General features: G+C 32.5%; 1 protein-coding gene across 4 annotated transcripts in view; it reads left to right on the top strand.

The window, feature by feature from the left end:
• The window catches only part of cu (NADP/NADPH phosphatase nocturnin), a 153,394-nt gene extending 138,743 nt beyond the window's left edge, over nucleotides 1-14,651 (top strand). For all 4 annotated transcript variants that reach the window (XM_089105534.1, XM_089105535.1, XM_089105536.1 and 1 more), the window contains one exon: nucleotides 6,179-14,651. In XM_089105534.1, coding sequence (XP_088961660.1) covers nucleotides 6,179-6,868 — 690 coding nt within the window. In that variant the 3' untranslated portion in view covers nucleotides 6,869-14,651. The remainder of the gene's footprint in view (nucleotides 1-6,178) is intronic.
• The last annotated feature ends 319 nt before the right edge of the window (nucleotides 14,652-14,970 follow it).

The following is a 14,970-nucleotide window of genomic DNA, read 5'->3' as shown; positions in this document are numbered from 1 at the left end:
AATCAGATAATTTAACTGCCATATATAGAACGTTCCATTCGTACCTACATATTCATAACTGCTAAAATTTACATTTTTTTTGGAGAAGTAAATTTTTTTTGCCAACTTTTCAGAGATAGAAATAATCACCCGAAATATCTAAGAAAAGTTCGTCGACAGTATTGAGGATCGGAGTTCACCAAAATAAAGTGATTTAACTGTCATATGTAGGATATTCCAGTTGCACCTACAGATTCATAACTGATAGAATTTTCTCATAGAAGTGAACTTCTTTTGCTAACTTTTCAGAATTGGTAATAATCGCCTGAAATATCCAAAAAGAAGGTTCACAAACGATAATGGTAATATTCATGTGTACTTTCCAATATTTCAGCACCTGTACTACAAGTTTCTCGAATGGACTATCTAAGAAAATTGTAAGTGGTGATGTATTGATAAAACCACAACAACTTCATAATTGTATGATTTATTGAAATCTTGTGAAAAACGAACTGTTCTTTCTTCTTTTGCGTCACAGCCACGTCCTTGGTAACCCGAATGTGACGTTATCAATGTCGAAAGCTCTGGTTTAATTCTTCAATATATGATTTTTTAATACCTGTCTTAAGTGGAACCTGAAAACACCAGAAAATTTCTCTGCTGTAGGGTATGCTCCTGCTTACTGAAGGCTTTACTTTGGTGTACTGTGAATCATTAAGATGACTCGTGGATATGTTTATGTTTTATGTCTTGCTATTTTGGAGATCTGGCGATTTTTCATGGAGAGGGGGTCCAAAACAAGAAAAGGAGGTGTTTTGAGGTGACATTGTTTTCATTGAGATGATTTCTTTAGATCATTCTCTTTGGTAAATCTGCCCCCCCCCCATTTTCAGGTTTATTTATTGACAGGCAAATACGCAAGAGTTAGTTTCTGGGCGGAGGGGGGGGGGGCAATACTTCTATATAAAGCCAAAAGGGTGATTTTTAAGAATTTGCTAGAAATGGTAAGGGAAACTCACTACTACTTAAGATTTTTTGTTGTGTGTGTGTGGGGGGGGGGGGGGATAGTTGTGGATGCCGATTTCATCTATTAACAAGAAATTATACCTTTTCCGTAAATTCCTGGTTACAAAATTTGACGAGCCTAAATTTGTGTGTAGCGGATTGAATGAAATTATTGAATTGAAAAAAAATATAATCAAAATAACAAATTATAAAAAATCTATATAATAAATCATATGTAATGGCATTTTTGAATCTAAGCAAGTTTGCCGCTCTTTGGGATTTTCCCCGAAGATTTTGCGATTTTAGTCCTGAACTAAAATGATTATTTAGCCTCTAAAAATATTAAGATTGCGTTTGGACTTAGACATTTAATTGACTATACTTGAACTACAATAAATGTCAAGTGTGTTAGCCACCGTAATCACAGCTATTCTGAACCCTCGAACTCTAGTTGACTTTTCGCAACGCCTGTTATTGAGTAGAGTCAATGGGCAGTCACTTCAGGATGCTGTGAAATTTGCTGATGGATTATCCACTTTTTGACAACGGTGTTCTTAGAGTATTCAAAGCTTCATTAAAGCTCCTCTAAAAATTTTGCCTGAGTTTACTTACTGACAAAGTAGCAAACATTTGATGATTGGACCTCGTCAAAACTGGGGTTTACTGTAGTCAAGTCAACTACTGTAGTTCAGGGTCCAAATGCACTCTGAGTACTACACTGACTAAAATGTACTTTTTTGCCCCCTTCAGGTGACTTCGAAAAACTTGGTGATACGACTTCTTTTACTCACTCTTGTTTCTGGAGTGATAGAGATTTTACAATGGACTTTTATTAGTTTATTTTATTCAATACATATTATTTATGGATTAATAGGTGGTATAATAAAGGCTTTATTTTGATTTAACCATGGAGATGATAATTAGTTGTCCAAATGCTGGGCATCTTACCCTATTGATTCTGAAGAATGAAAATCTGTTTCGAAATCACAAAATTAATGTGTACTGTTTTCAGAGGCGGTTTTAGGGGGGGAGGTGGCACTTGCCCAGAGTGCAGAATTTTTAGGGGCCTAAAAGGGTTCAGAAATCTCAAGTAAATAATCTAACAGTTATAATCATTTGTAAATTTTCGAAATTTTATTTTTTATTTAAATAATGTAGAGTACGCAGTTACTAAATGAAAATAATAAATAGTATATCAATTATTTAATAAAAAAAAGTTAAAAATAAAAAATTAAATAATGACAATTATATAATTAAATTAAAAAGTTAACCGTCTAATAGTTAAATAATTTAAATAATAAATTAAAAAATATTAAAAAATATCATTATTTAATTAGTAAACTGAAAAATTGTTTGTTAATGAATGAAAATTTTGTTAAAATTTCGCCTGGAAATTTTATGAGAGACAGGGGTGGGGGGGGAGGGTGGTAATCAAGATTTTGCTACGGGCGCAAGAAAGCCCACAACCGCTATTGACTGTTTTGTGGGCTTTTGGTGTCTTCCGAAAAAAAATGATGCTACTAATTTTGCTCTTACGTTGTTATCTAGACTGTTGTAACCGTAAATTTATTATATGAATAGTTTCCAGATAGTATAGAAAAACGTATTTCAGCACGTGAGCTGTTAAACAGCAAATAAGAATGGTGGTAATCAACCAGGTAACAGAGAGAAGATCAAAAAACCGGTTTTGCTTAATAGCACCTTAACCATTGCTTAATGACCTTTGCATTCGAGAAAAAGCATAAGAAGATCTTCAAAATGCATTTTGTCTGGTGTCTATTATAAATTAAGGTATAAATTTACAGTTATGACTGCTCATAAGGAGATATGTTAAGAAAACAATTCTTACTTTATATAATATGTATATTGATCCTAGTTAACATATTATCCAAGGGAGGAACCTTTATCCTTAAATCTTTCCTCTTTTTCCCTTCTGTTTCCAACTTAAAAGAGAACATTACAATTTTCCCCATGCTTTCGACACAATGTTTATATCTTTTGAAATGTTTTCTATAAGTTTTGTTATAGATGGCGTTCGTCTTGCCATTCTAAGATTTTTTTTTTTTCTTAAGTTTAAAATACGGTTCTAAGACATTGATGAATATCTTGAAACCTATATATTAACAGAGTATATACCCACCCCCCTAGTTTGCAAATATATACCCAAAATTGTATTCTGAATCTAAATATAACCAAATGAACTTTACCTCAACCCCTAAATATATCCAAAACAGGGTATATATTTGGATATCATGGGGGTGGGGGTAACATTCATTTGTGATGCAAATGAAGGTTAAATTTATAAGAGTATAAAAAATACACTCTTTTAAGCTACTTATACTCTCTGGTCTATAGTTTAAAGTTAAACTAACACGCGGTCGGGTAACTATTTATTGTTTTCTATGTCTGATTGCATCCGGGAAGTCACAGTAAATTAATAATTCTTGCCAAACTGAAATTCTGCCTCAAGTTCAAGAACAAGAAGTTTTGGCAGTTGTTTTAAATGTCCATTAGGCATCCGTAGTTGACTTCCTTTTAGTAATATTCTCCTCGAACTTACGTGACTCAGACCTCTGGTCGCTTGACACCCGACCTGCGTTTATAATGATGGTTGTGTTTAAGTTCACCTTTAGCTATGATCGGATGGGAGGGATTCTTGATATGAATGCAAGGAGAGGATGGATTTCCATATCGTAAAGCGACCTTATGGAATTTCGGGACAAAAAAAACCCTCTTTTGAGGCGTCAGATCAACCTCTGAAGAAACAGATGAATTTACAGATTAGAACACTTACGCCCTGTTCTTACAACAACTCAACTAACGTGTCTAAAAATAACTTCTTTTCTTGGAAAGTTAAGCTTCCTTAGTATTATTCAATTTTCCTTGATCTAAAATAGACAAATGTAAAAATCGAACATTCATGGTCAAAAATATATCAAGGATTTTTTCTTTTTTTGGGGGGAGGGGGGTTTACAAAAAAACGTTAAAACGCATTAAAAATTTGTTTACATTTATCTTTGTTACGTTCTTAAGAGTCGGACAAACATTTCAGGTGGGGGGATCAAAACCCGCTAACCCCCTCCTCCCCCCTGGGTATGCCCTTTTCCATGGTTTTGGGGAGATTTTGCCTTTGGGGATGTAAAGTTCCACGGTTTTCACTTTATGCGTTTTCTTTCTTTCTTTTTTTTTTATAGACAGAAAAAGATTAAACTTTTATAGTTGATTCCAAATGTATGTTTGTCTTGGGCCTAATTATTCATTTTGGCCTAATTGGAGGGGCCAAACTTATATAAAAAGTGCCATTGGCTGAAGCACAGCGAAATTGTTGGGGAAGGGTTGTTTTATTTAATAAAGATATAAAAAAAAATACCTTTTAAAACTCAGGAGGGGAGGCAATTTTATTAGTTTTTTTGTTTTTTCAATGAAAATACCTGAAAAGGTATTTTGCAAAATCTAGAGGAGCAATTAACCCCTACTCTACCTCGCAATCGGTGCCCCTGGGTGTTGGGAAATGCCTTTTTCATAGATACTGTCTGATCCAGATTGTTTCTAATTGGTACATTATAACTTATGAAAAGTAAATATATAGAATTAACTCTATTAAATAGTCTAGTATAATAATTAAATAAAAAAAAACAAGTTTTTTTAACTGAAAGCAAGGAGCAATATTAAAACTTAAAACGAACAGAAATTATTCCGTATATGAAAGGGGCTGTCCCCTCCTCAACGCCTCGCTCTTTGCGCTAAAGTTTTTTTACTGTTTAAAAAAATAAAGTTGTGGGACAGAGTCAAACTTTAGCGTAGAGAGTGAGGCGTATCATATACGTATCATATACGTAATAATTCCTGTTCGTTTTAAGTTTTGATGTTGCTCCTTACTTTCAGTTGAAAAACTTGTTTTTTTATATTTAATTTCTGATCGTTTTTTAAATAATGCTGGAAAATTCGGCGCTCCTTTCATAGAAACGCTCCATACCCCAGCAAAACTTCCTCCATGGGAAGATCCTCCCACATAACCCCCTACCCCCCCACTACCAGAAAAAATCCTCCCTGAAAACGTCTGTATACTTCCCAAGAACCAATACTATATGTAAACATTGAGTAAAATTTACAATTTTCAGCCCTCCCCCCGGGGACTTTGGGGGATTAAGTCATATTAAAAGACATATTTATTAAATTTTCGACCATGCTGAGCAAAATGGCTATCTCAAAATTTTAATTGGGTGACTTTGAGAAAAAATGAGCGTGGGAGGGGGCCTAGTTGACCTCCATTTTTTTTTCACTTAAAAAGGGCACTAGAACTTTTAATTTCCGTTCGAATGAGGCATCATACGATATTCTAGAGCCACTGGGTCGATACGATCACCCCTGAAAAAAAACAACAAATAAACACGCATGCATGACCATTTTTCATGCAAAAAATACAGAATTCCACATTTTTGCAGATAGGAGCTTGAAACCTCTCCAGTAAGGTTTTCTGATACGCTGAATCTGATGGTATGATTTTTTATTAAGGTTCTATATCTTTTAGGGGATGTTTTCCCCTTTTTTCGAAAATAAGGCAATTTTTCTCAGGCACGTAACTTTTGATGGATAACACTAAACTTGATGAAACTTATATATTTGAAATCAGCACTAAAATATGATTCTTTTGATGTACCTATTGGCATCAAAATTCCGGTTTTTAGAGTTTTGGTTTCTATTGAGCCGGGTCGCTCCTTACTTACAGTTAATAGAATATTAAAATCAAATGTATGTAATTAATATCTTTACTTACTAAAATGAAAAGTCTAGATTTTTGTCCACTTGTTGAAACCTAACTCGAGCTGTGTTCGCCCAATCTTTAAAAACAACTAAAATGATGTACCTATTCTACAATAATTTTGCAAGTTTTTTTCCAACATTTTTAGCAAAATTTTAAAAATTTTTATAAAAAAGAGAAAATGTATTAAACGCTAAAACAGCATAAAGCAAGCATAAGCACGTCAAATTAATATACACATAAAATACTTAAATGGTTTTGGTAAAAGAGAAAAAAAAAATACTAAAAAACAAGGATTGGCCTATAATAAAAGTCAATTACTTAAGTCCAAATAAGGGAAAAAAGATGGGATGATAATCACATTTCTTATTTTTAATTTGCTTTTAGCAAATTTTCTTAGGTATACATTTGCATTAATATTTCTGTTTTCAGGAAGTGGATCATTTCAACTTTTTTGCCAAAACGATGTCAACTCAGGGGTATGATGGCTATTTCTTCCCTAAACCTGATTCTCCTTGCGTCTACGTAAAAGGTAACAACGGACCTGACGGTTGTGCAATATTTTATCGTAAATCCAAATTTGAATTAATCAAAACTGCTACGCGAACAGTTGAAGTGTGGCATGTCCAAAGCAACCAAGTCCTTATCCTTCAAGTTTTACGGCATATTGCAACAGGTCGGGAAATTTGTGTCGCAACCACGCACCTTAAAGCAAAACAGGGGGCGTTACTATCAAATCTTAGAAATGAGCAAGGAAAGGATATATTAGCCTTTTTGACCGACGAATTCTCAAACAGACCAATAATCATAGCTGGTGATTTTAACGCAGAGCCGTGTGAGCCAGTTTATACAACTATGCGAACTCACCCTAGGATGCAACTTGATTCTGCCTACGCCAAATTAACTAATAACAATTCAGAGCCTGATTACACGACATGGAAAGTTCGAGAAGAAGGTGAAATAAGACATACTATTGACTATATATTTTATAGTCCGAGTAATTTAGATGTCGAAATGGTGTTGGAGATTCCTGATGAAGAAAAAATAGGGCAAGACCGCCTGCCATCTATGTCCTACCCGTCAGATCATCTTTCGTTGGCAGCCGATTTTAAATTTGTATAATTTATTAATTTATTTATTCGCTCTTTTTAAAGGAAAATGACGATTATTTTTCTTAAAATTATAATTTACTTTATGGTGAAACTTTGAGAATGACCAAAATATAGCCAAACGGTTATAGAAGGTCTGAATAACAAGGCATAGATAAAGTAAGTATGGCATACTTATATTATTTGTTATCTACTTTCTGTCATTTCTATAGAAAATTTTTCTACGAAAAAGAATACGTCTACCAATAAATTTGTTCATATTCTATGTAATTTAATGAATTCTGGAGTTTTTTTTTCTTCACTCATTCTACCCTCTTATACATAATTGATTATAAAAGTAACAATTACATACTTAAAAACGCTCGCTTTTTCCCACCTTTCAGGGTGAAAGGATGATCGAAATACTTGCACCTACCGAAAGGGCACGTGTTCGTGCCCCCTCCCTGAAAATCATTATATTACGATTCTTGTCCTTCCCCCACCAAAAAATTCTTAACAGAAGGAGTGGATAAATTAAAAGTAGAATTTGCGATTATTTTTTTTTAAACTTCCATTTAAAGTTAGAATATATAAAATACAATCTTGATCTATAACAAACTTGCGTGATCATATAAATTGGGGGAAGATAAGGCGCTTAGTCCAAGGCCGCGGTAAATCGAGAAAAGATAAGTTATCAAGGGTGTATCCAGGATTTTAGTTCGGGGGGGGGGGTACAAAAAAAATTATCAAAAATTTGTTTATATGCATTTTTGTTACATTTTTATGAGCTGGACAATTTTTTTTATGGGGGGGGGGGTTTACCTATCGTTTAAGGATAGACAGACAAGTTTCGATTTTAAAAACTTGAAATTCCGAGTATTTTCACATTTTAGGAGAGGAGTTATAACGCATTTGGAAGTTTCCCCTATTGGATTTGGATTTTCCCCTAGAAGTTCTGAGATTTTTTGTTAAATTTGCTTATTTTTTTATTCTTGCCCTTCTCCCATCCCAGAAAAATCCAACGTACGTGGTCGACGTTCCAGACGAATGGAGTGGAGAAAAAGTGGAATTTAGGATTTTTTTTTTTTATTGATAGGGGTAAAAGGATGAAACATCTTAGAAAAAACGCAACTGAATTTTTTTTTTGTAAGCTTCTATTTAAAGTTAGAATATGTATTATACAATATTTGTCTATCTGAAATTGAGATAACAGTATAAATTGAAGGAAGGCTTAGTCACTCCAAATATCATTTCATCAATTGCAACATTGAATTTCACTTACTTTACTTGGAGATTCGAATAGAAGTAGGCCGGGGTTGATCAAAACGTGATATATTTTACATTAAAGCTAAAAAATTGAAAATATGTTCTTGGTTCTTTTATTGCTATTGACGAACGATTTTTTGTAAAATAAATATTTATGTCTAGCCTTGCAGATAAGACGAACAGTTTAAATCTTAAAAGCTCAAGATGTAACGATTTTAGGAAAAAAATCAAAATTTTAAATTACTTTAGACCGAAATAAAATACATGACCGCAGATTCAACTAATCTATAGACTGTATTTCTTTTAATAAAATAGTTTACAAATACCCTTTTGACCACTTCTGTAACACCTTTTAAGTTACTATAACACCTTTTAACACCTTTTATAGTAACTTCAGAATAGTAACTTCTACTATTTTAAGTTACTATAGTAACTTCTGTAGTTACTGTAGTTACTTTTGACAACTTCTAAGTTACTATAACACCTTTTAAGTTACTGTATTTGCAGTGTTGAAATCGAAAAATTAATAAATACGTCCAACTGATGAACCTACCTTGGGTTCTCACAGCTTCTTTTTCTAAGAATAGAAAGTTACAGGAACATTACCTTTATATGTGACCAGTCATCCTATTTTCTCAATCTAATAAAAATTTGTAATTTAACTAAAACAATAATCAAGTTAATCAAGAATTGATAAAATCAAATTAATACGTGCCATTTTCTGTAGTATGAATATGCAGCTTTATTTTAAATACAAATTTTAAATACAAATATTTAATAAATAAATAGAAATAAATTAAATACAAATATTTAATTTAAATTTTATACTCTTATCACGTGTGATAAGAGTATAAGCTTGAAAAACTCTGGAGCGAGTTGTAAAGCTTCAAAAATAAAGCGTAATATTATTTTTGGAGAAATAAATTTAGTATCAGTATTTGATTTTTTTTTAAATTGAGATTTATTATATCAATTTTGGAACCTCTTATCTGTACCTTTATTTTATAAACTCTTCTTTTTTTCTTTGTCAATAATCTTAAGATTATTAAACATATTAATGAAATATGTGAAAAGAATTAAGTAAAATGAACAGCTCCGCACATTTTTAGGATAAACGTCACAGTTGATATTTAGGTGAAAAACTTGTTTTTCTGTTTTATGTTGAATTTCTTTTAGTTTTCAATTCGTGAATATTAAATGTAATATTGACTAAAATTAAATATAAAGTAAATAACAATATATATTGGTAAGTTCAAGGGAGGGGGTAAAAATTGAGGAATTGTAAATAATGTAAATAGATTGTCAGGAGGAATTCATTTCTAAGATGAAACAGAAATAGATGGGGGGGGGGAGGGGGTCAAATATTTCCTCTCTCCGGATGAGTTTCCTGTATCATCTAGGTCTCCCATTGAAATTAAAACTCAAAAATCTAGTAAATTGTATGCATTTGTGGAAGTTTTGACTTAGATTTGCATAACATAACATAACAAGCATAACAAATATCAGCCCTACGGCATCAGCTTATTATAGAAAAAACGAGAGATCTATCTGTTTAATTTTTTAACTTAAATGCTGTATCTAGTAGCATTTTTCAGATTTCAACTGCATTGCTCCAAAACTTTATTTCAGACTTAATATGCCAGCCCAAAAGCATTAATCCCATTTAAATTCAGAAATAATTTTTTGGCAGCCAATAAAAGAGTAACATTCTTTCCAGTTGCAATATTTTTTACTCTGAAAATTTACCCCCCCCCCGATGAACCCAGAAGTAGCCCTCTCCAATGTACAAAACTAAAAGAAAAAGATCCGAATGAAATTCTTACCTTATAATATGCAGCGTGTTTCTATTAATAAGATTTTCGTGATTTGCTGTTGGTGATATAACAAATAAAAAACACACTGTTCGAAATACGAATCGTTCTCAGTAAAGGGAAAATGATACAAGAATACTTAAGGGGTTGGCCCAATTTCTGTTTGTGGCCACTTTCTACTCATCTAAGGTTGCAATTGGCCCGCAATTGAAACCATCTTCTTGTTTTTTGAATTTAAAGGACACAATTTTTAAATCGGAGCGTTTATCAAGAAAAGCGTTTGAAAATTTGGGCTGCTGCTGCTTAATTCGAACGCCAGGTCCCCTATCAACAGATATTTGATTCAATAGATTTCAATAGGCGCTTTGAACGCAATTCAATTATTGCAATCGTCCGTTGAACTCCGAAAAATGCAGCATGTTTCTATTAATAAGATTTTCATATTTCCTTCCGTTGTTATCCACATTTTTAAGCCATTTATATTTGTTATTTAAATCCAACTTATCTGAATTCTTTTGCAATGAGATAATGGTGATGGCGAGTTAAGAACACGAATACCAAAGAAAAAAAAACATACGACGCATAGATCAATGAAAAACAACGGAGAAATACATTATTTAGGGCTATATGGAGGATGTGGCGCATTGTTAGAGTAGAGAATGTTATATTGAATGAATGAATGAATTCTATTAATAACCTGTCTTACAATCAACAGAAAAAGACAGAGCACAAACAAGAAAAGAAAGAAAAAGCAAAACTGGCAAGAAAAACAAATACAAACAGAAAGAACTACATAATAACATAACTATTTCAGAAGGTGGGCCCACTCGTGATCCAGAAGCTCTAGTTTTTTCACGTATTTCTGAATTGCCTCCTCCACGGCACTCAGAGGCTCAACAATTCCATATTTCGCAGCAATATGGCGATTTCTTATATTTGGAAAGAGGTTGAATTGTACTACTACTTTTTTCATTCTAGTGTTTCCTTCTGGAGCTCTCCTAGGCTTTTAACCGTTTTTTTTTTTTTCGATCGAAAGAAAAACAAATTGAAAGGAATATAAATAAAAATGTTCTTTGTTTTCTAAATCTATTTTGGCTTATATTACTTCAAATTGTCACGTTCAAATTATCACCCATCTTTTAATTATGGGAGTTTTAGGGTTCAAATACTCTACAGCAGCGGCTTTTCTTTTTCTTCTTGTTTGATTATTTGATGGCGTTAATCTCCATAAAATTCCAAGTTCTGTGGTAGTTTTATGTCAACCAAAAACCTGAGAATACTGAAGACAACAAGAGCTCTATTAAGGGGATTCGATGCCTTAAAAATCATTTTACGAGCCTCAACGTCGGATGACCGTCTCAAAGACAAAGGGTCTATTACCGGGTTTTCTCGGGACACTAGTTATCATTGAAAGCTATTTATTATTGTGTTTTGACTATGAACTTCATTTGAAAAGGCAGTGAAATTATGCTGGCGGGGTTATCAATCAAAGCGGGTAGCACCACAGGGAACCAAGGGCGGATCCAGGATTTTTTTTTTGGGGGGGGGGCAAAATAGGTTGATCCTATAAACTTGCGTTAGGAGCAAGTTTAATCAACGCAAACTTGCGTTAATTAAGTAAAATGAACTGATTTAGACTACGTTAGGAGGGGGGCACGCGCCCCCTGGATCCACCACTGCAGGGAACTCTCAAAGCAGCCAAATTGATTTTCTAAATCAATTTTTTTTTCTAGGTTGGGATAGTTTTCAATAATTTAACAAGTAAAAATTGAAGTTTTCTTATTAAATTTATAAAGATTAGCTCAGTAGGGTGAAAAAAAGTGTGAACATTTTTTAAAAAGAAATTGTAGAAAAAAAATTGATTTTCTAACTGCCTTTTTCTAAAAAAGACACTGCCCTGTTTAATATAAAAAAAAAAACAGAAGCCACACTTTCTAATGATGTAGGTCTTATAAAAACTGAATATACCTATCTCCGGCACAAAATGAAACAAGCTAAATGGTTTTTCCTAAGATTTCTGGGAAATTAGTCGTCGCCATTTAGTTTCTGCCGATTATTTGGTTCTTTTATCCAAAGTCTGCAAGTTATAGCAAGACGCCAACAGTTTTGAATAACGTGGCAACCTAAACTAAAAAGTTTATTACATAAGAGATATGTTGATTCTTTAAGGTGTGGAATCCCTTTAAGCGACCTGTCTTTTCTTTTATGGACAGAAAACACTTCATTCCAACATGCATATGATTTGAAAGATTAGGCCCAAATGAAGATTATGCAGTCATTTCATTGGTTGTCAAAATATTTAAGTTGCTGTATTTTCCGCCATCTCTTGTTCTAAATCATCTCGGGTTTCTAAATGCAATTTCTACGACATTTTTGTCTATTCATAAACTTATTTAGTGTCTGGTCGTAATGAAAAAACGAAGAAAAAAATGTGACTGTTTGAGGAAAAAATGTCAGATATTAATTTTCTGGGTTTAGATAAAAGGATATCTGGTCACAACTAAAGCTAAATTTTCCGGAATTATCGTTTTCATTATTATCTTGTTTTTATCGAATTATCTAAATTTTTGTGGAATTATCTAAATTTTCAGAAACTTTCTATTCTTTAATTTTTCTGGACCTAGCCTATCTAAATGTTTCTGAAATTATATATTTTTTATTTTTTCTGGAACAACCTTTTCATTATTTTTCTAGAATTATCTTTTTCTGGGTTATCCGGCCTTTCTTGAATCATCCAAATTCTTGGGTTGTTTCTATTCTTTACGTTTTCTGGAATTACCTAAATTTTACTGGAATGATCTATTTTTAGTTTTTCTAGAATAATCTATTCTTTATTTTTCTGGAGTTATCGTGTTTTTTTTTCATTATCCAGCCTTTCTTGAATTATCTAAATTGTCAAAAAACTTTAATTTTTTCCAGAGTTATCTAAAGTTTCCTGGAATTGTGTATTCTTTAATTTTTCTGGAATTTTAATTTTAAATATCCAAATTTCCTGGGATTATCCATAGTTGATCCCAGATTTACCTGCACGGAGATCCTCTAGTTTTTGCTAATGAGTACTGCGTCCAGAGTACTATTAACCCTATAATACCCAGTATCACGTCCAACGGCTTTTACAAAAACGCCTAAGCCCCTATCAAAATGCTTCGAGAGAATGAACGACTGTCACCACGACTGTGTAATACCCAATATTATCCGCAATTCCTTCAAAGATGTCTGTTATAATGCCCAATTCCTGAATATCCTGTCACAATTCTTTGAGACAAGGAAGGCCTTAACCACAGCTTCTAGGTTGGGATAGTTTTCAATAATTTAACAAGTAAAAATTGAAGTTTTCTTATTAAATTTATAAAGATTAGCTCAGTAGGGTGAAAAAAAGTGTGAACATTTTTTAAAAAGAAATTGTAGAATATGCCCTATGTAAATAATGATTTTTGCCACTTGCGCTAGTACGATTCAAGAGAACCTGGCAACTATGGATAAAACTGATAATTTGCGTTTTCGAGCCATATTTGTGTTGTTAGTAACACGTTCAATTCATTGTCTGTCGACATAAATGTCGTCATTTGACATCATAAAAATTTCTACTTTTTTGTATTAAAAAAAAAAATAATAATGCCTGACATTTTTTGTACAGCAAATATAAAGCTATTATTTTAGATGCAAATTTATTCATAGTAAGCTAAATAATGAGATTTATTCAGTATTTTTAATTAAATTTATTATCCTGAGTGGATTTCGCCAAAGCCTATGTCGCCAGAAAGCCACTGGTTTATTGACTTTCTGTTACAAGCGAAACGAGTTCAAACCTCGTTGATGGAAGTTTTGTTTATTTGTCATCTTTTGTTTACAAGAGATTATTATCTTTATCTTTGGTGATACCGTTGTCAACAGAGAGTACATCTGATTGAAGTTTTTTTTACACAATTATTCTTACTTTTTGATAACCAGAATTCATTATATGCATTGACGGGTTTTAGGAAGTTGAACTAAGTAATGGTTCTATGCAACCTTGATCATTGCCTGCAGTCATTTTTGACAGTATATTCTGTTATCGGTAATTTATAAGTTTTTTCGTCTTATCAAATAACTGTATGCTTAGACTTGACAAATATCTATGTCACTTGTAATTCTTGTAAATATTACGTACGTCTTAGGATTTATATAATAGCGATACGTATAAGCGATGCAGTAAGGGAGCTATATATTGTCCGCAAGGATATTGTTGATTGAGTATAGCATTATAGTGAGCTTGCGTATCAGTATATATATTATATCAGGGACTTCAACCATTGGCTGCTTTAACTGCTCCTCATTGGATGAACCTGATCTCAAGTGTATTTTTTGTTATTTATTTGCTTTTTTTACCGCTTTTGTTGATGTAAAATAATGTTCAGGTTAAAAAATGTATTACAATGCTATAATTAGAATGATTTTCAATATTAACGAATATCAATATTAAAGAAATATACAGGACAAAAAATGAAAGCATATTAAAATCTGAAAAGCATACTGAAAGCATATCTGCATTTGTTTCGTTTTTTTTTGTCAAAGAAAAAGAAACTGTTTCTTGTTTTTGAATAGTTTCTGATGGAAATTGAAAAACATGCTTTTAGAGGGAATCAAAGTGTAATGTCTTTGACTATTGAATCCAAAAATCGTATAAGAGTACTCAAAATAGAGTTCCTAAATCAGTATTTGACACGTTTTATTAAAAAAAAACAACAAGAAAAAAAATAATCTAATGAATAAGTTGTTATTTTCATTTATTCGCAACTTAAAATGCTGTTACTGTTTCTTAAGACGTTTTTCATCAAAAAAGTTACAGATATAGCTTTAAAGTGAAGATCCATACCCTTTATCTGGCACCCAGTCCAGTGCCCCCCTCTAACCAAAAAGTAAAAGAAAAAACGACTGGAGATTGTTTTATAAATTAATATTAATCATTAAAGAAATATGTCAGATAATAAACAGAATTATACTATAAACCAGAAATATAAACATACTACAAACAAAGGGCCTAACTTGAGGGGGGGGCAGATTTTGAAAATACTCTTTT

This window comes from Artemia sp. Qi Xiang Cuo, chromosome 19 (genome assembly GCF_049724085.1).
Source record: "Artemia sp. Qi Xiang Cuo chromosome 19, ASM4972408v1, whole genome shotgun sequence".
NCBI lineage: Eukaryota > Metazoa > Arthropoda > Branchiopoda > Anostraca > Artemiidae > Artemia > Artemia sp. Qi Xiang Cuo.
Note: the sequence above shows the minus strand (reverse complement) of the source record. Positions and strands in the feature narration are given on the sequence as shown.